Source organism: Desmodus rotundus, chromosome 4, assembly GCF_022682495.2.
Source record: "Desmodus rotundus isolate HL8 chromosome 4, HLdesRot8A.1, whole genome shotgun sequence".
NCBI lineage: Eukaryota > Metazoa > Chordata > Mammalia > Chiroptera > Phyllostomidae > Desmodus > Desmodus rotundus.
Genome location: NC_071390.1, coordinates 138,768,271 through 138,795,896, shown reverse-complemented (window position 1 = coordinate 138,795,896; position 27,626 = coordinate 138,768,271). Strand labels below are relative to the sequence as shown.

Below are 27,626 nucleotides of genomic sequence, written 5' to 3'. Positions count from 1 at the left end.
CCCGCTCCTCCCTCCTCGAGCTGCCAGGGTGGCGGCGCTGAGCCCCCTGCGCGCCGCGGCACATGGGGCGCCCGACCGAGGCGGCGGCAGCGGACGGCGGCGCTTCAGCTGCACGCTCTGCAGGGCCCCCGCCCACTCCCCTTCCCCTCTCTGCCACCTACCCCGGCTGTACGGCCACCATGGCGTCCAGCGAGGAGGACGGCACCAACGGCGGCGCCTCGGAGGCCGGCGAGGAGAGGGAGGCCCCCAGCAAGAGAAGGCGCCTGGGCTGGGCGGCTACCGCCTGGCTCACCTTCTACAACATTGCCATGACCGCGGGGTACGTGCGCCCCAAAGGTCCCTGCCCTCCCTCGGGCCCTCCCCGCGGTGCTGTTCCCCGATACTGCGCGCCTGGAGCGCCGGCTGGGTGGCTGGGGGGGGGGCGCCCGGGTGGGGCCCGCCGAGGTGCGTGTGGGGCGGGGAGGCGGGGTGGCCAAAGCTCGCAGGACGCGGGCAGAGGCCGTGGGGGAGGGGCGCCGCCGCAGGCGAGTTGAATGGAGCGGGGCGGGGATCGGGCCGAGTTCACCCGGCATTGCCTAATACGGTGCACGGCGGGGCGCGGCGGCGGGGCGCGGGCCGGAGGTTAAGTATAGACCGGGGCTGGAATGCGGGGCCGATCCGCGGGGGAGGCCGCTTCGGCCTGACACTCCTGGGCGCCGCTGCTGCTTCTGCAGTTGAAGAAACGCCTGGCTTCAGCCATCCCGGAGCTGTCCCGCCAAGTGTCCCAAACCTGCTTTCCCGGTCGCCTACCCCTAGCGCGCATTTCCTCGTGTGGCAGATCTCTTGGCAGAGTTTTCTTAACTGTTAATGTTACCACAATTTTTTAAGCAATAGTACTTCCTAGAGCTTCTTACTTGGGAAGATTTAAATAAAAAAAAAAGAGAGAGAGAGAAAGAAAAGTCTTATTAGAGCGTGTCACCTGTGTCCAGTATCTTTATGGCCCCCAGCTCCATTACTGATACCCTATACTTTTACTTCTGGCTTTAAGTTTGAGTTACACATTAAGGTTACACAATGACTATCGCTCTTAAAAGCTGTCAAAGTTACTTCGGTATAGACTGCTTTTCAAAAGCTGTTAAGAACATGCCCTTCCGTTTCTTAATTGCATTGCCTTTAAAAAGAAGTTATTTTCGATATGGCCTGAATCTAACTAACCTATATAAATGTCGGGAAAGCTTAAGAAGCTTTTATAGAAAGTTTAGAAAAATGTGATTGGAGAAGATTTAATAAATAATTTGACACAGTACTGAGCTTAGTGTACAATCCTGAATACCAAACACAGTTCATAAGAAATATAATATTTATTGAGGATTATTGTGTGTCAGGCACTGTGTAGGTACCATCTCATTTTTAACCCTCTGCAAACTAACGCACAAAGAAGTTAAGTAGCTTGCTCCAGATCACACAACCAGCAATGGTCAGACTTGGTCTTCAGCCCAGACCGTCTGACTCCAGAGCCATGTTTCTTCTTCACCTTTCTGCTTTACTAACTTTTATGATCTTGAAAGCAGAAACCTAATATGTTCAAAGCAACTGGAAAACAATTGAGCACCTTCTATGTACTGATAGCTTTAGATACAGTGGAGGCTGAAAGAATTCTCTCCCCTCTGTGATAGTTTTATCCAGTTAAAAAAACATTTTTGGAACATGTGCCATTTAGTAACTGGTCTGCTGTACCTTCTCTTTGCAGTCCAGCCTTTGTTTAGAACCCTAAGTTACCCTCTAAAATATAAAAGTCAGTGCATAACTCTGGTTTAAAGCCTTCATTGGCTCACCATTACCTTCACCATAATTGGGATTTAGGCTGTGTGTCATTGAAGGCCCTTCTCAGTATGCTTCCAGATGCCCCTTTCCAGTTTTATTGCATTTGAAATCCTCCCTAACACATCATTCCCTCAAAGCACCATGCCTTTTCATTTTCATGGCTCTCTACATCTTTGCTCAGACTGTTCATTCTTTGTATGATATCCTCAGTGTGCCTTCCATGACTTCTAACCAAGCTATACCCTCTTTGAAGCTTTCTAGGTCTCTTACCCCACCTGGACCAGAACTGAATGCTCTCTCCTTAGTGTTTTCACTCTTCATTCGTCTCCTTCCTACCTGCCCCAGCAAATTACTGCTTGTCTGAAACTTGTCTGTTTACTACCTATCGTGAGAAGGTCTTTTGTCACTCTCATCTCTCTTTAAAGGCAAGGATAACTGAAATTGAATAATCTAGGTAACTAATTCTTTGGAGGTTTTCTAGGGCCATTGAGATTTGAAGAAGGAACAGGATTTGCACATGTAGAGGGTAGACATTTCAAGTGAGATAAATTCTGTAAATATGTATGAGATGTAAGAAAGCTTGGTGTATTCTCTTGATTTAATTGGAAGGTTGGCAAATAGTGGCAAATAAGGTTGGAGAAGTTGTGTTGGAAATAGGACACCAAGGTGTACATTTTAATGGGGTGGTTAGCAGAGGGTTAGCTGAGGATCTTAGTAGTTTAGAAAACAATAAAAGAATGTTTAAGAAATAATATCTTACACAAATATAAATGAGAACTTGCCTAATTCTATAAGCTTAGCACGACCTTTAATTCTTCCTTTTTTTTTTTTTTTTTTTTGGTGTGTGTGAGTATAATCTCCAGGTTTTTATTCAAACCTCCATTCTTAGGGAGGCCTTCCCTGGCTATCTGATTCAAATAGCAACCTCACCCAAATACTTCCCATTGCCCTTGCCTGCTTTGCTGCATCCCACTTATAGCTATATAACTATCCAATGTATTTTACTAATTTGTCGTGTTGCCTATTGTCAGTCATCCCCTATTGGAATGCAAGCTCAGTGAAGGACTCAGGAAATTTTATTGTGAATGAGTTCATGTTATAGAGCATTGTAGTTATAGTATCTGCTCTATTATGTATTCTGTTTTCACTTACTATTCTGTCAAATATTTCTATACAATTTTCATAAATACACTCATGGCTAACATAAGAGTATATAGAGTTAATATACAATGACAGATTAAATCATGCACAAATGACCTTTTACTTTTGTTTCTGTTGAATTAGTTGCTTAGGATGAATTCTGAGAAGTAGAATTACACATTTAAAGGATTTTTATGGTACTTTTTTAAAAAAAATTGATTTTAGAGGGGGAGAGGAAGAGAATGAGGGAGGGAGGGAGAGAGACAGAGAAACATCAATTTGTTGTTCCACTTATTTATGCATTCGTTGGTTGTTTCTTGTGTATGCCCTGACCAGGGATTAACCTGCAACCTTGACATACTGGGACAATACTCTATCTAGCCAACTGAGCTACCTGGCCAGGGCTTTTTTCCCCCTCCCCCCACTTTTCAACAAAAAACCATTGAGACTGTTCAGTACATGGTCCTAGGTTAAGTAAGTGGCATAAGGTAAATATTTTAGGCCCTGTCCTTGAGGAAGTGTAACCTGGAGCATTTATATGTGGCAATAAGAGACAAATGAAATAGAACATTGTTATACAACATAGAACACCTGTCTACAGGTAGGGAGAGTCAGAGAAAGCTTTGTGGGCAGACCATAGTATTTCAGCGGGGCACTGAAGGATGAGTAGCATTTACTGGCATGTTTGGGAAAAGGCCTGAGTCAGGGCACAGAGGTGGACAGTGCTGGACATGCTGGTGAGGCAACAACAAACGGGCTGCAGTGTGGGGAGGGAAATGGGAATGGACGGGTGGCTCGGGCCACGGCAAGTGCTTTAAATGCCTTGCTAAAATGTTTGGATTTAATTTGTAAACAGTACAGGAAGGGGTCGATGAAAGGTTATGTTTCACCACTTTTTTAGCTGGGTAACCTCAGATAAGTTATTTAACCTCCGTGACCCTGAGTTTTCTCATTTGTAAAATTGGAACAACACAGCTTTGCTAGATTATTACGAGGAATAAATAGGTCATGCGTATAAAGTGTTCAGCAGGGTGCCTGACACACAGTAAATGTTTAAAAATGGTAATTCGTATGCACAGTGGTTGTTTTAAAAATTCACTTCATGCAGAAAGAACAATTATTTAAGGTAGTCTCACAGTATACATAGTGTGAGTTATTAGAGCATCAAACCTAAGGTTCAGGCATACAGGGCGGGGCAAACATAGGTTTACAGTTTCTCATATTGAAAATAATTCAGTAATTAATAAATAATAGTACAAGAATAAACTCTGACCCTGGCCAGCTAGCTCAGTTGGTTAGATCATCCCAATATGCCAAGGTTGTGGGTTCAATCCTGTCAGGGCACATACAGGGCACACTGGTTAATGAATAGGTGGAACAACAAGGTGATGTTTCTCTCTCCATTCCTCTCTCGTTTCCTCTCTCTGTCTCTCTCAAATCAATAAAAAAAAGAATAAACTGTTTTGCGTACTCACAACTATAAACCTACTTTTGGCCCACCCTGTATATGTTTCCCAAAATGTTAAGTGTACGTATTTTATTCCAAGGGAGGGCAGATCCGTGCGTGGACCTGCCACAACTTGTTTATCCATTCATCTGTTGATGGGTTTTTGGATTCTTTCTCGTTTGAGGATATGACAAATAAAGCTATGAACATTCTTGTACAGGTTTTCATATGGACACATGCTTTCATTTTTCTTGGGTAAATAAATGCCTAGGAGTGAAGTGGCTTGGTCATATGGTAGTCACATTCTTGATTTCTTAAGAAACTGCCAAACTTTTCCAAAGTGGTTTTACCATTTTCCAGTACTACAGTTAGTGAATGAGCGTTCCAGGTGCTGCATAGCCTCACATTCTAATAGGTATGTTACCTCATTGTGATTTAATTTTTTTTAATTTTTATTTTTTAGAATATTTGTTTTTAAAAGACTTTATTTTTAGAGAGAGGGAAAGGGAGGGAGAATGAGAGGGAGGCAAACATTGATGTACAAGAGAAACATCAATTGGCTGCCTCTCTCTGGTTACTAGAGACCTGGCCTGCAACCCAGGCATGTGCCCTGACCAGGAATCGAACTGGTGACCTTTCAATTCACAGGCTGGTGCTCAATCTACTGAGCCACACTAGCCAGGGGTCGTTCTGACTTTAATTTACATTTCCTTAGGAATTAATGACACTGAGCATCTTTTCATGTGGTTACTTACCAGTTGTTTATCGTTTTTAGTACAGTGTCTGTTCAAATCTTTTTGTCCATATTTTATGAGGTTGTTTCATTTTCTGTTAAGTTTGAGAGTACTTCATATAATCTAGATACAAATCCTTTATCAGATTATGTGACTTGTAAATATTTTGCCCACATTGTGGCTTGGCTTTTCATTCTCCTCGCAGTGTCTCTCAAACAGCAGGTGGTCTTAATCAAATCCGGATTATCTTTTTTTTTCTTCTATGAACCTTTTAGCATAACTCTACTGGCATGAGTGTGTTATGTGCAGTAAGATAAAACATTCATTGGCTGCTAAATGAAAGTTTCGGTTTAGTCTAGGAGAGGATATTTAAAGATATCAGGGAACAAAACATGAAACTGCAGATGATATGAATGTCAAAGACCATTGCAGTACAAGCCTCCAAATGGTTACTTTAAAGGATGTACAGTATAAAGAAGAAATGATAACATTAGAATATCATTTTTTAATCATTGCTAAAATTATTATAGTGGGCAATAATTATCAATGATGACTAACATCACAGACAAGAGGAACAGCCAGGAATTATGTATGTTCTAGAGAAGTACACGGCACAGCCTATGAAGTACCCGGAATGTGAACCTATATGATCAAGCCCCTAGAGCTATCAATTTACAAGAATTATAAGAGGCAGAAGAACATCATATATGACATGTGGGTATTCGATTAGCAGAAACCACACTGCGGGTAACTCTGCAGGACAAACCACTCAGCATCTTCAACAGAAAAACTGTAAGAGAAAAGCAAATGCAGGGAGTGAGGGGAAACCTAGAGATTAAAAGAGACAAAACAGACACGGCAACTAATTACAATATAGGATTTTTATTTCAATCATGATGTAAGAAAATTAAGAGACAATTGAGGAAATTTGTATCCTGACAGTTTTATGATTTAAGAAGTTATTGTCAATTTTTAAAAGTGGGATAGTGGCATTATGGTTGTGTTTATTAAAATAATGCTTTTAGAGATGTGTAATTAAGCATTTATGAATTATAGGATGTATGATTGGTTCAAAATAATGAGGGGAGGGGACAGTGGAGAGAAGTGAATAGAGGTTTGGATGAAACAAGATTGTCCATAAGCTAATGGTTGAAGGTAGGCAATGGGCACATTTTCCCTTCTCTGTATCTTTGTATGTGTTTGAAACTGTTGGTAATAACAATTTAAAAAGCAGTGTTGAAATTCTTTTTAAAAAGGAAATATAGATAACCAAGTTCTTCAAGGAGCAGTGGTTTCCAAAAAATCTCAGGAGAGAAAGAAGCATGATAAGACGACGAGAGGAAAGCTCTCTCCATAGGGTTTTTCAGGGTCATTATAGCCATACCGGCCGGAGGCGAAGGCCCTGTGTTTAGCAAGTGATGGCATATATCTCCTGTTACCACACTGTTCTGTTATCTCCACTTACTAATTTAGTTCCTTGAGTAAGTACTGCCCTGCTTACCTCTAATTCCCCGGCATCTAGCACACTACCTGGCTTAGAAGTAAATGTTGAACCTAAAGATGAATGAATAAACGAATTAAGCAAGTAAGCAAGGACATTCTGTAAATGGAACGCATGTTTATATTTTCCCGAGAGAGTATTTAATCAAAGACTGAGTGTGTCTGTTTGAGTTTACATTTGGGTAATCAATAGCTCTGACATACTTTTAAACATATTGAACTTTTCAGAAAAGAATTTCTAACTGCAGAAATTCTAGTTTTTGGAATTGTTTTAGGCTGTAGGAAGTCTAAAGTTAGGTAAACATCAGGCTCCCAGGAGAGACTTTTTGATGGGGGGTTAGGAAGTGAGCACTTACTAGTTCAGATGAGTTCCTGGCCATATTTACCAAAAAACAGATGACTGGTTAGCACAGGTGGTTCGGTGGCTTTTTCTAACCCCACAGTGTTAATATCCTTTGTGTTAAACAGGTTAGTGTTTAGTATTATCATAATACTATACCAGTTGGTACAACACTGCCACCTATGGAGCAACAGTAAAGTTTGTTACAATGTTAACTGTACGTGGATTTCTATATCATGCTATGTAAAAATAAGGAAAACTTGCCCTTTAAATGAGTTCTTTGATGAATTCTTTGGAAGGTTAATAATTATCTCTCAAATTGATCTTTAAAAATCTGAGTTTGGATTTTTCTTAAAAAGGCACGTGTATGGAAAATTTGAATTAAAACATCTTACTAAACTATTTGTTTTTTTTATTAGAAGTAGTATAGGAACTTGGAATTGAGGGGTATTGAAATACTATTTTGACCTGGAAGGAACTTAAAACACTATGCCGATCAGTGGTGTCAGGCTGGCCCAGCATGGAATTCAGTGTTGGCTCCCTTCTGGAGGAGACACTGTCAGCGGAGTTCCCGTGGAAAGGGAACAGCACTGGGGTTGGGGCATCAGGGCTGTATTTCAGACTTAACCATAACTTACTGTAGATTTAGGATAAGTCACATACACAATGTCTCGGCATGGTGATTGTCTCATATAAAATAGAAGCCTTCAGACTTTTTTGATAGGACACTGCTATCAGTTACAGTATTTGAGTATAACTCTCCACATAACTTTAATTTACTTATAATTTACATACATGAATTACTATGATTAGCAAATATCTCAAGGCACAGTATGTATAGCACTTAGGATCAGACCGATACAGCATAGTGGTTCAAGAGCATGGACTCTGAGCTCATTGGTGGGTTTAGGTCCCAGCTGAGTGGTTGCGTGACCCTTTCTGCCTATTTCCACAGCAGTAAGATGGGATAACAGTGGTCGCTTCCTCACAGGGTTGTATGAGGGTGAAATAGTATTATGTGAAGTATGTCTTTAGAACAGCATCTAGAACACTGAAAACACTCTAAATGTGTACGTGTTACTGTGGTTACTATCATTAATATTTCCACATTTCAAAGGTCTTTGTGATAGTTTCAGACATTTGTTTGACTTCTTGTCGTACCTCATGAAAGAATCCTGGTTTTCCCCCATTATGGGCTGAGGTGAAATAAAAGTCCCAAGAGTAAAAATATCATTCTGCCATTTTCTTATCGTCCTATTGAGTTTGCATTTTCATCTTATCCAATCAGTAGTTTATTTGTAGGAATCATAAAGTCATTTGTCCATTTATGATTATTCTTTAAAAACTTAAAACTATAATAATTTTTCTTTTTAATTAAATTTATTGAGGTGACATTGGAAAATAAGCGTACAATTCTATAATACATCATCTGTATATTGCATTGTGTGTTCAGCACCCAACATTGAATTATTTTCCATCACCATATATTTAACCCCTTTTCCCCTTTGCTACTCCTCACCCCCTTCCCTCTGGTAACCACTATTCTGTTGTCTGTGTCTATGTGTTTTTGTTTATTTTTCTTGTTTGCTCATTTGTTGCTTTATTTTATATCCCACATATGAGTGAAATCATTATTTTGCTTAGCATAATATTCCCAAGATCTATCCATGTTGTCGCAAATGACGCAGTATGTCGTCTTTTCTTATGGCTGAGCAGTATTCCGTTGTATATATGGACCACATCTTTATCAAGTCATCTAGCAAAGGACTCTTCTGTTGTTGCCATGTCTTGGCCACCGTGAATAATGCTGCAGTAAACACAGGGGTGCATATGTCTTTGTGAATAAATGTTTTCAAGTTTTTTGGGTAGATACCCGGAAGAGGGATTGCTGGGTCATATGGTAACTATTCTAAATTATTTGAGGAGCCTCCATACTGTTTTCCATAGCAGCCATACCCGTTTACATTCCCACCAGCAGTGAACGAGGGTTTCCTTTTCTTTACAACCTCAACCACACTTGTTATTACTTGTCTTGTTGAGAATAACCATTCTAACAGTTGTGAGGTGGAATGTCACTGTAGTTTTCATTTCCCTAATAGTCAGTGACGTTGAACATCTTTTCATATATGTCGGCCATTTGTATGTCTTCTGGCAGAAGTGTCTGTTCAGGGCCTCTGCCTCATTTGCAAATACCATCCCCCTTTGGTTGGTTGCCTTTTTTTTTGGTGGTGGTGGTGGTTTCTTTTGCTGTGCAGAAGCTTTTTAGTTTGACATAGTCCTATTCATGTATTTTTGCCTTTACTTCCTTTGCCTTTCAGGTCAAGTTCATAAGATCTTTGCTAACACCAAGGCCCATAAATTTTGTTCCTATGTTTTCTTTTATATAATTCATTGTTTCAAATCTTATATTTAGGTCTTTGATCCATTTTGAAATAATATTTATACATGAGGACAAACTGTAATCTAGTTTCATTCTTTTGTATGTGGCTTTCCAACTTTCCCAGCACCATTTATTGAAGAAACTTTCTCTTCTCCATTGCATGTATTTGGGCCCCTTTACCAAAAAATTATTTGCCCACATACATGTGGGTTTATTTCTGGGCTCTCAATTCTATTCCATTGGTCTGTGTGTCTGTTTTTCTGCCAATACCATGTAGCATAACTTGAAGTCAGGGAGTGTGATACCTCTCTGGCTGTGTTCTTTTTTCACAGGATCGCTTTGGCTATTCACGGCTTTTGTGGTTCCAAACTAATCTGATGATTTTTTTGGTTTATTTTTAAAAGTAATTTTAGAATTCATAAATCTATTTAACTAGATATTTTGGAGACCACTGATTTAAAAGCCTGGGGTAGCTACTCATTTCCATGGTTATGTCATTAAAAGTTTAAAAAAGTTACAGATAGTGGAACTTTTTAAAACGTATTTGTGCTTTTGTAATTGTGACCCTAGGAGATTGAGTAGTAGGGTGAGAAAGCTGGTCTCCCCAGATGTAGTTTGTATCTTGTGTACTGTGAATTCACAGTACAAATCTATATTTGATGTTCAAATAGAAGTTAAAAATGGAGGACATAGGTATTTTTTCTTTTTTAAAATAACTATGAAAGCGGGCCCACACCTGACCTTTATATGTATCCCTTCTGTGGCACAGCAATTATCTAATGAAAATTACAAAAATATTAATTGATTCTTATTAAATATCCTATTTATAATTACAAATAGTTATATATTATGTATTTGTATAAAGTACCTATTTACATACACACAGCTTTTTACCTTAAGAAATCACTATATAATTATTAAATGCTTTATAACAACATCATTTTTTGGTAATAAACCTGACTTTTTCAGTCTGTCAGCTTATCTGCTGAAACCAAAGATAGAGTGGACATTGCTTGACATTTGTATGTAGTTGGTCTCAAATGTTCTGTTTATCCCCTTGAAGAGTCAATGGAAAATAATGTCTGTCATTTCTTCCTGAGGTTTTTAAAAATGGAATAATGAACTGGGAGCATAATAAAACATGCATGCTCTTATGATCTAAATGTCATAATACTATATACATTATGACATTCTTTTTAGGAAGATTAGTGGTGTTCATTTTGATAGAACTTTATAAAATACTTCTGTTTTCTCTAGGTGGTTGGTTCTAGCTATTGCCATGGTACGTTTTTATATGGAAAAAGGAACACACAAAGGTTTATATAAAAGTATTCAGAAGACACTTAAATTTTTCCAGACATTTGCCTTGCTTGAGGTAAGTTTTCAATGACACCATTTTTCTGTGATTGTAATATTTATTTGAAAACATATTTGTTGAGCAAAAGCAATTTTGCTGATTCACGTACGGATTCATTTAAAACCAAAGTTAACAGGAATTTATTTTATGTTGTATGCTACTGACTTAACAATTTTTGTTTTTATTTGCTTACAGGTAGTCCACTGTTTAATTGGTGAGTTTTTGATTTAATTTTTATTTTTGGTATGAATTGCCTTGAAGACAATGCTTGACTTGATTTTCTCGTTCAGGAATTGTACCTACTTCTGTGATTGTGGCTGGGGTCCAAGTGAGTTCCAGAATCTTTATGGTGTGGCTCATTACTCACAGTATAAAACCAGTAAGTGACACAGCACGTTCTCTACTTGAGCCTGCAGGGAGAGCTTTCGTAGCAATAGGAATCTAAAATATTAGCACTGGAGTATGTCAGGAAGTAGAACCAGTGGACAAAAAAGGGTTGGGCTTGGGTTTAAGTGTGATTGTCCATTGGCTCAATGAATTAGAATAACTCTGAAACACAAGCAAAGCCAAATATTGGCATTTTATATTCATGGTATAGTCTTCTCTAATGTTTTCCAGTTTTAAAAATTAATAATCATATTCTCTATCAAATGGTTAACTGAAAAATTTATTTTCTACTGAAGTTATTAGTATTTTCTTTGTTTATGTAATTGAAGGTGTTGTGTAAACAGTTTATTTTTCCTCATTTAGCACTGAGTGTTGTAGCAACAGACGTAAAATGGAAGTGTAGCTCTGGGGAGCTGAACAAATGGCAAAGACTAAAAGTTAATGTGGCTAAGGAACTGAGGGGAAAAATAAGCACATTATTTGTTGGGCGTGACAGGAGACAGCCTGAACCTAGTTAATGGCTTAAACCCTTTTAGGCAAACAAACACATTCTTGTGATGTCAAGACATTGGGGCTTTTAAACCCAGGACAAAAGCATTTCCCAGATGGGCCCTTCTGACCTTCTTGACAGCCTCTGGCGTCTCCTGTCTACTTGAGGACAGATCTCTGGCCTCCTTTCCATTCCTCAGATGCCTTTCTCGTCTCTTCTGCTTGGGATGATACCTAACCTCCCTTCCACTGCCTGCAAGACTCACTGGCCGCCTGTCGTTGTGGGGACAGATCGCTGACCCTCTGCCCTTTAATTACTCTACACTTCAGCTCTCTTGACTACTATCTTTCACTCGACTTACTTAATGCACCTGGTCCCTAACCAATGACTGCCATACAGATAGCAATCTGTGCGTGCCACATGGAGAGCCAGACTTTTAATTCAGATTGCCATGTAGTTGAAAAGCAGGAGTCCAACATTAACAGAATACAAGAAAGACTATTCCTAACAGTGAATGAATATTACAGCTGGGCCAGGACCACAAAGAGTCTGAAGACTGAGGAAGAAGAAAGAAAAGACAGGGTGGCTAACATTAACTGGAGAAAATAATTTAAAAATGAGCTATGATCTCACTTGTATGTGGAATCTAATGAACAAAATAAACTGATGCACAAAATAGAAACACAGGCATGGATACATGGAATGGACTGACAGCTGTCAGAGGGCAGGGGAAGGGGGACTGGACGAAAGAAGGTGAAGGGATTAGCCAAAGAACATGTGTGCATAACCCATGGACACACATAACAGTGTGGTGATGGCCGGAGGGAAGGGTGGTGGCAGGGGCCTGGGTGGAGGTGGGCAAAGTGGTGGGATGGGGAATGGGGACATCTGCAATAATGTCAACAATGAAAATAAAGTTAAAAGATAAAAAAATAAAATAAAAACAAACTACAAGGTGACTAGTCCCCAAGTGAAAAAAGAGCCATCTGCTTGGTTTTTTTTATCCTCCAGAGGATCTCTGCCTTAATGTTGTTATTTAATTTTATCCAACATTAACTTCCACTGGCACCTTTTCACCGCTCTTTAATTAATTCAACCAACATTTATTGAGTGCATTCTATACACCTGGCCCTGTGTTAATTTGTGGATTTACAGAATGAATCAGGCAATCTGCTGTCATGTGTACTGGCTGTTGTAGACCCAGGGGCATCCATACAGTTGTTGAGTCATTCAGCAAATACATTAGTATGCACCTGCTCCCTGCTTGGCACCGTGCTGGGGATCTGGCTGTTAGTAATACAAATGTAGTTCCCATCTCGTAGAGCCTATAAATGGGAGAGATGCTAAACAAGTTGTTGCACAAATAATTGTTTCATTATTTTAGTGTTAGTGCTTTGAAACAAGAGACCAGCAAGTACTGCAATATACTTGGGGACTTAGCCTGAGCTAGGAAGTAAAGGAAGGCTCCCTGAGGAAAGACTGTATAAGCCAAGCATGGATAGGTATACAAGAGTCAGGCAGATCAATTTCAATACAAAATTGGGAAATGTTGTAATACAGATATGAACAAAATACTGTGAGGACAAGGAAGGTGAGCTTAACTGCTCAGGGTGAGAGGAAGGGTTTGGAAAAGTTTTCCAAAGGATGTGATGTTTTTGCTGGAGATGAGAAAGGATTTTCAATGGGAGCAGCATTCAAATTAGGGGAATAGCACAAATGTTCAGAGCATATTCTGGAAATAATACAAAGCAGTAGACAGAGGTGTTGGGGATGCAGAGCAGGGGGATCGGGGTGGGGGTGGGTTAAGTAACTGAAGATGAAGTTCGAGAGATTTCTGAGCTCAGATTATAAAGAACCTTGAACTTTCTGCTCAGGTGGTAGGATTGTATCATTTCCTCTTGTTAAGCAATGGGGTGCCAATGAGTATTTTTTATTTTTATTTATTTTTAATTTATTTTATTTTATTGATTATGCTATTACAGTTGTCCCAATTTTCCCCCTTTGCCACTCTCCACCCAGCATCCCCCACTCCCTCAGGCAATCCCCACACCATTGTTCATGTCCATGGGTCAAGCATATAAGTTCTTTGGCAACTTCATTTCCTATAGTTGCTCCTGATATCCCCCTGCCTATTCTGTACCTACCAATTTGTACTTCTTAATCCCTGCACCTCTTCCCCCATCCCTCCAGACCTCCCTCCTCACTGGCCACCATCCCAGTGTTCCCCATATCTATGATTCTGTTTCTGTTCTGCTTGTTTGCTTAGTTTGTTTTTTAGATTCAGTTGTTGATATTTATTTACCGCCAATTTAATGTTCATAGTTTTGGTCTTCTTCTTTTTCTTAAATAAGTCCCTTAACATTTCATATAATAAAGGTTTGGTGATGATGAACTCCTTTAACTTTATCTTGTCTGGGAAGCGTTTTATTTGCCCTTTGATTCTAAATGATAGACTTGCTGGATAGAGTAATCTAGATTGTAGGTTCGTGTTTTTCATCATTTTGAATACTTGTTGCCAATCCCTTCTGGCCTGCAAAGTTTCTTTTGAGAAAGAAGCTGCTTTTAAGATTCCCTCTTTGTGTTTAACCTTTGGCATTTTAATTATGATGTGTCTTGGAGTGGGCCTCTTTGCTACATGTTGTTTGGGACTGTCTGTGCTTCCTGGTCTTGAATGTCTCTTTTCTTCACCAAACTAGGGAATTTTTCTTTTCTTTCTTTTTTTTTTTTTTTTTTTTCAAATAAGTTTCCAGTTGCTTCCTTTGTCTTCTCTTTCTGGCACTCCTATGATGAGAATGTTGGGATGCGTGAAGTTGTCCCAGAGGCTCCTTATCCTATCCTCAATGTTTTTTGGATTCTTTTTTCTTCTTGCTGTACTGATGATGGCCTTTTCATCCTTATATTCCAAATCATTGATTTGATTCTCAGCTTCATCTACTTCGTTGTTGATTTTCTGTAAATTGTTCTTTATTTCAATTAGTATCTCCTTCATTTCTGATTGGATCCTTTTTATGCTGTTGAAGTGTTCACTGAGTTCCTTGAGCATCCTTATAACCAGTGTTTTGAACTCTGCATCTGATAGATTGCTTACCTCCATTTTGTTTAGTTCTTTTTCTGGAGTTTTGGTCTCTTCTTTCATTTGGGCTGTATCTCTTTGTCTCCTCATTTTGGCAGCCTCCCAGTGTTTGTTTCTATGTATTAGGTAGAGCTGCTTTGACTCCATGTCTTGGTAGTGTTGCCTAATGTAGCAGGTGTCCTATAGTGTCCATTGGCACAGTCTCCCCTATCCCCTAAGCTGGGTACTCGAGGTGCACCCTTAGTGTGGGCTGAGTATACCCTCCTCTTGTAGTTGAGTCTTGATTGCTGTCAGCAGGTCAATGGACAGGATTTACCCAGGCCAGACAGCTGGTAGGACAGGCTGTGACCTCTGGCCAGCAGCCACTTCCCTCTGTGGTTTGTGGAGGTCATTGGGTGGTGGTGTAGCGACGTTGTCTGTAACTGTCCACAGGGTGTGCAGGCTCTGGGGTTTCCCAGGAGGTGCAGACCAGGGTCACCCACCACCTGTGTTCTGTATGGGCCCTTTGGTGTAAGCTACAAAGAGATCTGCAGGTGGCTGCTGCTAGTACCAGGCCTCAGGCCATTCAACAAGAAGTTTGGGGCTGCGCCCGGCTGTTGCTTGTTTGAGCAGATTTAGGAAGGTCTGAGCCTGCATCTAGCCCAGCCATTCCTAGCCACTGTTACCAGCTTGGGTGGGTCTAAGCTGGATGGAGTGGAGCCTTAAGTAACCATCAGGGTGGGGCTAAGTGTGTGAGCCAGGTTGATGGAGACTCAGATATGATGCTGTCCTACTGTGGCTCTTTGTGGGGGAGGGCTCAGAAAAGGAACAATGCTGTTCTCTGTAGTTCTCTCTGGGAGGAAGGTGTCCCTCAGCTCTTGCCCTGATGCCAGACACTTCAGTTCCTCCCCGTATGCTGCTGGTACCCTTCAGGGTTCTGCCCCAGTGCTGGAGCCCAGAGGGAGTGAGTCTGAGTAAACCCATGTGCGTGATCCTCCAAGAGGAGATACCTGGGTTTCTTCCTGCTGACCCAACCCCCTCTGGTTTTACAGCCATAAGTTATGGGGACTTCTCTCCCAGGCACTAGAACCCTAGGCTAGGTGGTCTGGTGTGAGGCTGGGATCCTTTGCTCCAGAGATATCCCTCCATTTTATGTCCACCACACATGGGTTTGGGACCAGCCCCTTTTGCATCTTTGCCCCTCTGCCCCTCCTACCCATCTGGATGAGTGTGATTTTTTTAATTCCTTAGTTGTAGGACTTCCATATAGCTCAATTTTCTGATGATTCTGAATGATAGTTGTTATGTTGTTTAGCTATACTTTTGCTGTGGTTGTGCAAGGAGGCAAGCCACGTTAACCTACGCCTCCATCTTGACCCCCAATGAAGCTTTTAAATCACAGGACTAGCTGCCTCCAATCTTGTTTTTGTTTGCTTGCTTCTTTGTCTTGCTTTTTGTTTGCATTATTAATATATTTTATTGATATAGTTGTCCCATTCCCTCCCCCTTATTCCTCTCTGCCCTGCACACCCCCTCCCACCCACATTCTGCCTTTAGTTCATGTCCGTGGGTCATATATATAAGTTCTTTGGCTTCTACATTTCCTATACTATTCTTAACCTCCCCCTATTTTCTACCTACCATTTATGCTTCTTATTCTCTGTACCTTTCTCCCCCTCTCCCCCTCCCACTCCCCCGCTGATAACCTTCCATGTGATCTCCATTTCTGTGATTCTGTTCCTCTTCTACTTGTTTGCTTAGTTTGTTTTTGTTTTTGTTTTAGGTCCAGTTGTTAATAACCGTGAGTTTGTTGTTGTTTTACTGTTCCTATTTTTATCTTCTTTTTCTTAGATAAGTGCCTTTAACATTTCATATAATAAGGGCTTGGTGATGATGAACTCCTTTAACTTGACCTTATCTGGGAAGCACTTTATCTGCCCTTGCATTCTAAATGATAGCTTTGCTGGATAGAACAATCTTGGATGTAGGTTCTTGCCTTTCATGACTTGGAATACTTCTTTCCAGCCCCTTCTTGCCTGCAAAGTTTCTTTTAAGAAAGCAGCTGACAGTCTTATGGGGCACTTCTTTGTAGGTGACTGTGTCCTTTTTTCTTGCTGCTTTTAAGATTCTTTCCTCATGTTTAATCTTGGGTAATGTAATTATGATGTGCCTTGGTGCGTGCTTCCTTCGGTCCAACTTCTTTGGGACTCTCTGAACTTCCTGGACTTCCTGGAAGTCTATTTCCTTTGCCAGATTGGGGAAGTTCTCCTTCATTGTTTGTTCAAATAAGTTTTCAATTTTTTGCTCTTCCTCTTCTCCTTCTGGCACCCCTATGATTCAGATGTTGGAACATTCAAAGTTGTCCTGGAGGTTCCCAAGCCTCTCCTCATTTTTTTGAATTCTTGTTTCTTCATTCTTTTCTGGTTGAATGTTTCTTTCTTCCTTCTGGTCCACACCATTAATGCGAGTCCCAGTTTCCTTCCTGTCACTGTTGGTTCCCTGTACATTTTCCTTTATTTCACTTAGCATAGCCTTCATTTTTTCATCTAATTTGCGACCATATTCAACCAACTCTGAGCATCCTAATTACCAGTGTTTTGAACTGTGCATCTGATAGGTTGGCTATGTCTTCGTCGCTTAGTTGTATTTTTGTGGAGCTTTGATCTGTTCTTTCATTTGGGCCATTTTTTTGGTCTTGGAGGGCCTGTTATATAGTAAGGGGCGAAGCCTTAGGTATTTGCCAGGGCGGGGCAACCCACGTGGCTGCCTTATGACACTGTATGTGGGGGAGGGGTGTGAGAGGGAATAGTGGTGCTTGCTCTGCTCTCTGCTGGTTTTCAGTCACTACCCACAAGCAAATTGGGCCCTTCTGGTGCTGATTCCTGAGTGGGTGGGCCTCTATACGTTCTAGGATCCTGTGGGTCTCACCAATGAACTCTCCTGTGAGGCTGTGGGCTTCTCCCACTGACGCCTCAACCCCCACAGGTGTTTTCAATCAAGGTCTGAGGCTTTATTTCCCTGAGCTGGAGCCCTAGGTTGTGCGGTCTGTCTCGCTCCCCGGTTGCTCCTCCTGATTTATCTGCACACGAATGTGGGGCTGCCCAGTCGGCAATCCGTTGCCTCACCGGGTCCTCCAGCCTCAGCCTTGCCCGCCCTGGTCCTCCAGGCACTGCCTTGCTGTGAATCCTCTCCGCCCGGCTGCCTGTCTCCGCCCCTCTTACCGGTTTGGACGAATGTTTCTTCTTTATCTACTTGGTCGTCGGACTTCCATAAAGTGATTTTTCTGTCAGTTGTGGTTGTTTTATGTTTTTAAATTTGTTGTTGTCCTTTTGGTTGTGCGAGGAGTCACAGTGTATTGACCTACGCCTCCATCTTGGCCAGAAGTCCTATTTTGCTTCTAAGAGAACTTTCATCCATGAAGAGAGTAAATAATGGAGATACTTTTTAGGAGGCTGTTACACTGATCTGTGTGAGAGATGAGAAGGCCCTGGGTTAAATAGGTGGTAGCAGTGCCAAAGACGAGTGGGCAGTGGAATGGCTCTGATGTGATGACTGATACAAAGTTGGAGGCCTAGATTGTTCCCGTGCTCTTTTGAGGGGGTGTTGCTGTCCTGGGATAGTTGAATTATTGGCTGGAGTGAAGGGTGAAAGAGAATCAGTAGAAATGTGACCATTCCTGTCCTAAGTGCATGTTTACGTTGTGTGTTTATAATGAATTATGTTGTAGTGACTGCATTAGTTTTCTGTATTATATCTGTTTAACCCTACCATTCCATTATATATAGTGAAAGACACACAGTAAATAGTTAAGATATAATGTCTTCATGGAGAAAAAAATTTCAAGCTTAAACGACACTGGATTTCTCTGTCATTCTGCAGATCCAGAATGAGGAGAGTGTGGTGCTTTTTCTGGCCGCGTGGACTGTGACAGAGATTACTCGCTATTCCTTCTACACATTCAGTCTTCTGAACCACTTGCCATACTTCATTAAATGGGCCAGGTGGCGATGCCTTGTAGTTTAGTTTCTCACAGTCCGATGCATGCGCATTTTGTTGCTGAGCTAACTCTAGAGAATCAAAGTTTGTGTTTCAGCCCCGTGATGCCAGATGCTGTTGTTTTGCATATTTAACAGTGTTATAAGTTGCATTCTAAAGGCTTAATTTAATGATCAGAGAGAAATCATTTTAATACATATTTTCAGTGAAGTCAACATAAGACGAATTATATTAGTTTCCTTAATCTCTAAATCGGTCATTCATTTTTCTATGAAAGCAACATACAAATTTTTGCAATTATATTAAGTATACTTTGTGCTAAAAATAGGGCATTTTGTCTGATTGATTTAAATTATTTTAATATTCAATCTAGTAGCCACAATTTTTAGTCTCTTATACATACAGTGTCAAGTTTGTTTTAAGTAGCAGAGACAGAAGTTGTTTAAAAGTCACACTTATTTGAAGTTGTATTATTTGCAATGGGGACAAAATTTATATTTCAAAGGCCCTAAATATATCTATCCTAAAACAACAATTTTTAAAGAAAAAGATGTTTTGTTCTTTTTAAAGTTTGAATTCTTTGAGCAGCTGATATTTTACAAAATTATTATAAAAACAAGACTGTTCTTTGGAGAATAAACCACAGACCAGCATAGATTTGTTCATTTTATTCCCTATAATGTACTTATAGTCACAATAACAGCAATAACAATAATTTAATATGCTGTGTACCAACTGCATAAGACCTCAGATGCAGGCATGAACACCACAAAATCTCTGTCCTCTCAAGATGGGGAAGACAAAAAATAAAACCACCAATAGCTACATGAAATGCTGTGTGTTAAGAAGTTCAAGGAGACACAGGGTGAGGGTGTCTGTCTCATATACATCTATTGTAGGTGGGATAAAAGAGTTCCACGATATTTTCATTTCTTTAGATTTTTTTTTGTTAAACTACAGAAATAATATATTTTCACGGCAAAAAGCTCAAACAGTACAGAAGTTTGTGGAATAAACACAGAAACTTTCTGTTTGTGCTGTTATCTGACCCACTTCTTTCCTGTTGGAGGGAAAATGTTTGGAGTTTATCCATTGAGACCTTTTCTTATTGATAAAAATGTGAACATGGTGTGAGTTTTTAAAAGCATAGATAGGATGATATTATATTTGCTTTTTGTTTCTATCTGGGAGCTCTTCGTAAAAAAAAAAAAAAAAAGTCACTACAGGTATATACAGATTTAGCTCATAGTGTGACTGACCCAGTTCTCTTATTGCTTGAATTTGGACCATTTTCAGCTTTCTGATATTATCAATACTGCTTTGAGATGTTATAAATAATGCTATATCCATATTTCTGTTTTTTTAAAAAACTCTGCTATTCCTATTAAGAAATTCTTAATTTGTTTGAAGGCAATCCATAACTAGTGTCTAATTTGTTTTTGATTCTCATATATTTTTCTTTAGTGATTACTCCTTGTTTATAATTCATATATTATGCATGTTCCAATGTAATAAGTGAGAATATATGAATAAACCAGTAAACCTAAAAGAAGAAAAAGAAAACCTTTTACATTCTTTATACTCTCCCTGCACAAGGATAATCACTGTTGTTATATAATTTTTTAGACTCAACATATTTGTAGCTCTTTTTTCAACATTTGTGGCTTATCACTTTGTGTGTAATAACATGCTTGAAAATATGATTTGAGCTTAAACATATTGTCCTTCTTAAGAAGGCTGCATTATCATTTATGTGTGTTTGGTTGGTTTTATTCCTGGTGTACCTGGGAACTTATTTGCAGATACTGGACCCTTCACAAGGTCGGTGGTTTGGGAAGGTGGCCGACCGCCTACCCTGGAATGCCGTCAGCGCGGTTGTGCATGACCTGTCTTCTGGACGTCTAGCGCCTTTGAAAATACTAATTCATGAGAGGAGCCTTTTTTTAATTTGCTGTATTTATAACGTTTGTGTGGAAGACGATGTCTTTAATGCTGCCTTTTGGAATGCATTTGCATGTCTTGAATTTCTGGAGAAGTTCACAACTTTGCCATTCATTGCATGTTAAAATTTGCTCTTTAGAAATCCTTTGTCAATTGCCTTAATGTTAAACAAGGTCCTATAAAATCTTTCAACTTTGAAATTCACATGTTAGCATAATACATCATGTCACTTCATTATAATCATGAATAATTACATTTTGTGTCAAAAATCATAAAGATCTCAGCCACCTATATATATTTGCCAACCCCCTTAAACAACCTAAAATTATGTGTGTACTTAAGTTCAGATGTTGAAGGTATTGTTCTCATATAAAGCTTTGCTTTAGAACCGCCTTTTTATTTATAACAAGTTGTCCTACTGTGACATTTGAATGTAGTTTGGTTCTATTTGTGTCAGAAGTGTTCCTAGAAAGTCCACCAAACAGATGATTGTATATTGTTTTGTTTTCATACTGATTTCCATTTTAGTTTCAAAAAGGTATTCCCTTCCAAAACTTTTAGATGACAATTTGGAATCTTCAAGAAACATTATATTTTTTCTGAATGGTAGTTAAATCATGCTGCCATCAGAGGTTAGAGAGTTGGTGACATGTAATCTTTTAAAAATGCAGATGAAGTCAAATAAATTATATAATTTATGCCCATTTCAGTAAAAATAATCACTCTTTAAGGCTTTAAACTAATTTATTCTAGGAGTGATCTTTTTTTTTTTCTGTTAAAGAACAGTGCTACAAAACATATCTGAGAGTCACATAAAGTTAAAAAAAAACTACTTAAATAAGTTTGAATGTTTTACTTGCAAGAGCAATAGATATTTAGTTATGTGATTTTAAAATTGAAATAGGAAATTGATATTGCAAAAGATTGAGTTAATTGATACACAAATAACCACACAGTCTGGAGAGAAAGCAGGCGATAGACTGAAGGAAAGGAAGGGATAAACGGGGCCATAAAAGGATCATTTTTTCTTCTTTACCAGTTAATCTATTTTGGCAAATAATTCTGTCCTTATCCACCATCTCTTATCCTTGTATATCCTGGGCATGTAGGAATATGGTGATTTTGAGGTTGTCTCCAAGCTTCTGTCATACTGACAAATTTGACTTCTCTTTACACATATTTCTTAATGTCAACAAAATGATCAAATAAAAATATGGATTCTTTTCTTCCCACTAAAATTTTTGACCTTAATTTTCTGCTGTATGGTAACTGACTTGGAGAAAAATGATTTTCTTTAATGGAGAAGTGTCATTGCTTTGGGTCCTTGAGGCAACTGCAGCGGGTCACCTGTACACACCTGAGATTGTCCCCTGACTGGCTTAGGTGATGTGGGGCCTGCGCCAGGTCAGAGAACTGGCCACAGTCTCAGTGAACTAATTGTGATTTTTAGATTTTCGAATAGAATTTTCACAGCTCTATTTTAAGCAAGCTAAACTATCATTTAATGTGGGAATTCAGCAAACAACTTGTTTTGTTGTGAAAGTAGTTTTAGACAATGTATTCTTTAGTAGTTATTAATGCGTTTAGGTAGTATTATCAGTTTTCTGGAATGTTAATTCCCTTTTAATTAGTAGCCACAAAGAGTTCTCCAAACTTCTCCCAAAGAAATACTTTGGTAATTTCAAGGTTTAGATGTAAAGTAGGATCATAACCGGTCTTTTAAAGCACAGCATTGAACAGTAAATGTCTAGCTGCAATGGGGAAAAAGTCAGAGAAGTTACCTTCACAGTTCCTTACAATACGTACATACTGTAAAATACTTAAACTGCATGTACATTAAAATGTATATAGTTATTTTAGTACTTTAAAGTAAGTTGACTTCTTATTTTAGTACAATTTTCCCATTTAAAGTGGAAACTGCTGTGAGAAAAAGGATGATAATTAAGTTAATAAGCAAATGATTAAAGTAGAAAAATTAATATTTTTATGTGAGGTTATTGTAAACATGTATATGAAGGAGAATTTGTAAGTCCAAACATACATAGTAGTAGCAAAAGAGCCACTATATACTATCCAGTACTTATTCCAGAAAAATAATTCTCTAAGGTTTTTCTTTCTGCAGATATAATTTTTTTATCATCTTATATCCTGTTGGAGTTGCTGGTGAACTTCTCACAATATATGCTGCTTTACCATATGTGAAGAAAACCGGAATGTTTTCAATAAGACTTCCTAATAAATACAATGTCTCTTTTGACTACTATTATTTTCTTCTTATAATCATGGCTTCATATATACCATGTAAGTATATATTAATTAGTACTTTGATTTAGCATATGCTATGAAAGTTTTTAGAAAGATGTCATAATTGCTAGCTTAATAAGCAAGGAGAAATAACAGTTTGCAAATATATCAAAACCTCTATTCAATCCCATATATTTTCATTAATTTGAAATAAATGAAGAGCTAGTGAGTCGAAAAAGACTTTTTCCTAGTTATAGGCGAAAGGTAAGTAAATTAATACACAAATGATTGCCTTCTCAAAATTACTTAACAATAAGTTTAGTATGATACATTCTTTAAGAAAAGATAAAGCATGAACACTGAACTATTTGTAAACATTTGGAATTATGGATCTGAATAGAAACATTTTATTCAAGAAAATGTCAGGCCATTTCCATCTATTCATTAAGCATATACGTGGAAAAATCAGCTAGGAGTACTTTTTAGTCTTGTGTGTATTGCTCTGCACTGGAAAATAATGAAGCTACTTTTCTTAAAATATATTAAATAATTCAGCCTCTTTACTTACTAGTTTTTCATCACCCTTCAACAGATGCAATGAATTAGTGAGGCTTTACTCATTCATTTAGTACTAACAGTGGTGTATGTTTAGGTCAGAGTTTGGTAGTCACTAACAGGGAATAATGTAAAACAAGGTAGTTAGTTGCCCTCATTAAAATTAGAGACTGGCGTCAGTGGGGAAACAGGGAAATAAGAAAAGTTGGTAGAATCTAAAATCTACATTGACACAATATAAAATATTTAAAGGGGATGAGCATAAAACCTGGCCAGCACCTGGAGGCCCCCAATTTTTAAGCTTTTCAAAATCAAAATTGACTTGAGGGTCAGGTAATGTTTTTAATCCCCTCCTCTTGTAGCATTTCAGCCTGACTCTCTTTAGAGTTCTACCCGAGTCAGTTCAGCAGGGCTAAGGAGTGGGGCGGCTGTAACACCTGTATATACCCCCTGCTTTCTCAACACCCAGTGTTTGGCAACACACCTTGAGCAGAGCCACACTGGCTTCAGTGTCTGCCATGCGTAGTTGCAGGTTCAGGTATTGGGTTCTCCTCTTCTCATGACCACTGAGACATCTGCACGAAAACCCAGGACCCAATAGGTTATGGTGTGAAACCAGCCAACTAGTAACTGCTGACTGCGTGTTTTCGGGTGTTCTGGGAGACACAGACTCTGTCCTCTGCCAGTAGCAGCCTCTCAGTTCATCATGCTGGCGTTTACCTGAGAGCCCACTTGCTAATAGATCAGTCAGCCTGGGGGTTGTTTTTGACTGGATTATTAATATTAGCAATAATAACTAATTTTGCTTTGCTTACTAAATTCTTTCCTACGTAAAAGTACTTTTTGAATACTTATTTTAATACTGTTAATTCTCATTTATCTTGAGGACTTTACAGATTAGAGACGTTAAGTAGATGGATTAAAAATCATACAGCTATTAAATAAGGCCAGAATTTGAACTCAAGCTGATACTTTTAGTAGACTGTTCAGAATGTTAGAGAAGCATTTGCAATCATCGGCCAGTTAGCTTTAAGTGTATGTGACCTGAATGTATTTATTCTCCAGGTATAATATGATCATTACATTTATCAAGATGAACAGTAACTAAACTTTAAAAAGTAAAATCTGTTGTGCATTTTTTCTCCATCTGAGCTAAGTTCTGCATAGATGCAAGATAAAAGAGATTAAGTAAAAACTATCTAGTCTTGCAGAAAATAAATAAAATAAAATAAAAATAGTTATCTGAAGTTGCCTGAGCAAGATAGTCAAAGATTATTTGTCATCAAAGCCACCCATTTGTCTATTCTACCTATCACTTCCAGAGATACTTTTACATTTGTATTGTTGATAGTTGATGTGAATTTGTTCATCCACTAACATTTATACTGTAATTTAAAGCACTAATTCAAATAGACTCAGAATAACTCTCCAAAATTGGATAGGGCAGGCGACCATTTGTCTAACTGGTCTAATACATGTGCATGTGCCTTACCCAGCCAAGAGGGGCTTCTGCTCTCGGCTCTATTCTGACCCTCTGCTGGTCACTCTCCACACAGGTCCGGCGCCTTCTAGATCACACTCTGGAAACCAGGGACCATGGGATTTGCGCCCATATGGCACTGAGTGTACATCTAGATGCTGCTCAGACCTCTTCCCCAATCTGCTCTCTTGAGGGTTAACCATGTCAGCAATGTACACAGCCCTGAAATCAAGGGGTAGCTAGGGTAGTTGTTTGGGAGGGGTATGGGTTGTGTGGGCTTGCATCTCCACACATATTCATAAGACCCCTCATGGTACAGGCCAGCTAATAGGCTGGAGAAAAGGGGGCCAGGCGGGCAGCTTTCCTTATGCTGGAATTTTCTGGCACAGTACTCCAAATTGTTACAGGATTTTAAATTCAGAAATGGTCTCCCAGGTCATTAGGAAGGTGTATTTATCAAGGTATTTAAATTTGCTAACCCCCCTCCCCCCACCCCACAGCTTACGGCATTAAGATATGTAGGCAGATGGTGTTATGTGGGCCTCCATTTGTACTCTGACCTGAACTCTGTAAATATTAGGGGGTAGCAGTGGTGTCTGATGGGCTTGCTCTGAAACTTTGCTGCCTTTAAGAAGTTTCAAGTATAAATAATTTCCAACAATAGCTTATCTTTCTTGTTTTCTTTTTTCATTAAGTGTTTCCACAACTCTATTTTCACATGTTACGTCAAAGAAGAAAGGTGCTTCATGGAGAGGTGATTGTAGAAAAGGATGATTAAATGACCTCTACAAACAAGGTGCTTTTTCCAGAATAACCAGGATTACTTGAGTCCAAGTTTTAATAACAAGAATAAACAACTTCATGAAATATTACAGATTGTATTATTTCTTCAAATATAACTTGAGACGTGGTATTTGTCAGGATTTGTCTTCACATTGTGCCAGGTCCATTTTCTATAAGAACTATACAAATATTTATCAATTGTTGGGTAGGCGATGAGATTAAGAAAATAATTGTATTTTATAACACCTTAAAAAAACCTTTTTTTTAGTTTTACAATTTTTTGCAACATATGCTCAAAGCTTTTTAAATCAATATTTAGAAATTAGTTTAGTGATTTAACATTATATGTGTGCTGTGATAATCTATGATACTTATAAATGAAAGTAAATGCAGAATTATAATAACATTAATAATGTGTTGGTGTTTCTTGAACCCAAGACCTATTTTTTCAAGCTAAAAGGGAGCATTTTGATTAATAACAATTTTTGAAAGCATAGGTATAATTTGCTGTTGTGAGACTTTAGATGTAGATGTCACAATTGGAAAATATATTTTGGAACTATGTCTGGGCCATTGAAATTACTCATACTACTAAGCAGATTTATTTTTATTTGAATTAGCCGTTCAAGGATAACCTCTTCAAATCCAAGGGTTTTAAAGGATTAGAAACAACATTAAGTATATACTTTGCCTGGCTTACTACAACCTGGGTGTGTTTATGTCACACTCAGAACTCTGGCTGAGAAAGGCTGCTCTGTACCATGCAATTACCTATTGAAATCCTGTTATGATCATCTTTTTGTGGTGCTGAGGTGAGACCGTAGCCCAAAACAAGTTTCGGGCTATGGTCTGAAGCCAGACTCATTTTATCTGAATTTCACTGAAGAGCAAAAGTCTTAACAACAAAGCTCCTGTCTAAATATGTAATAGAAAGATACACTGAAAGGTACACTTTCATACTGTTAATTCTTCAATAAGTCCCTTAAGAACTTTCCCCTTATATTAAAGTTTGCTGCTTTACTGACCCAATTTAGAGAGAATACTAAATGTGTGACTTAAAAAGAAAGGGAACTTTTGCCTGCTCTAACATATAGGTGTAATTTTGGCTGTACGTACTCTATGTTGTTCGCATTTACATCAACATGCAACATTACACTTCAGAATCTTGTCATCACTTCCTTTTCAAATGATTTCATATCATTTGTAGTTCAGAATAGTTTTGCAAACTTTCATTTTACCTAACTTGATTTTTAAAAGGTGCTACTTTTATTACGTTTTAATGTTTCCTCTGCAGCTGAATGTTTTAATGAGCAGTATGTGTTAGGTTACTAATTCTCAAAGTTCAGATGTATGTTCTTTTCTTACATGGCTTGACCTGTTTTCATCTTGAATTTTTATATGGAAGACATTTTCAGGGAAATTTTATCTTTGGTAACAGTATAAAATGTTCACGTTTATCTTGTTAGATATTGGCCTCAGAAATATATTTCAAATCCTTTTCCTGAAATTTGCATTAATTCAACTTGTACTTTAAGCAGCTCTAATACTCTCCCTCCACCCCCTGCCTTAAGTTGTGAAATATCTTGAAGTAGGAATTGTGATTAACTTTAATCAAAAATTAAAATGCCCCTTGTACACTATTGGTGGGATGCAGACTGGTGCAGCCACTGTGGAAACAGTATGGTTTGCCTTATGGCCCACCCAGTGATTCCACTTCTGGGAATATATCCAAAGAAACCAGAAATACTAATTCAAGAGAATATATGCACCCTTGTGTTCATTGCCATGTTATTTGCAATAGCAGCCCAAGCGCCCATCAGTAAATGAGTGAATATAAAAGCTGTGATACATTTACACAATGGAATACTACTCAGCCATAAAAAGAAGGAAATCTTACCTTTGCAACATCACGGATGGATCTGGAGAGCATTATGCTAAATGAAATAAGCCAGTCAAGGAAAGACAAATACCATACGATTTCACATGTAACTGGAGTC

The 27,626-nt window shown here is 38.8% G+C and overlaps 1 protein-coding gene across 1 annotated transcript; it reads left to right on the top strand.

Moving 5' to 3' along the window:
• Positions 1-25,715, top strand: HACD1 (3-hydroxyacyl-CoA dehydratase 1). Its single transcript, XM_024576045.4, has 7 exons — positions 1-319; positions 10,602-10,719; positions 10,897-10,915; positions 10,992-11,080; positions 18,510-18,631; positions 22,690-22,868; positions 25,542-25,715. The coding sequence occupies exons 1-7, from the start codon at positions 63-65 to the stop codon at positions 25,622-25,624; spliced, it is 867 nt and encodes a 288-aa protein (XP_024431813.2). The 5' UTR covers positions 1-62; the 3' UTR covers positions 25,625-25,715.
• The last annotated feature ends 1,911 nt before the right edge of the window (positions 25,716-27,626 follow it).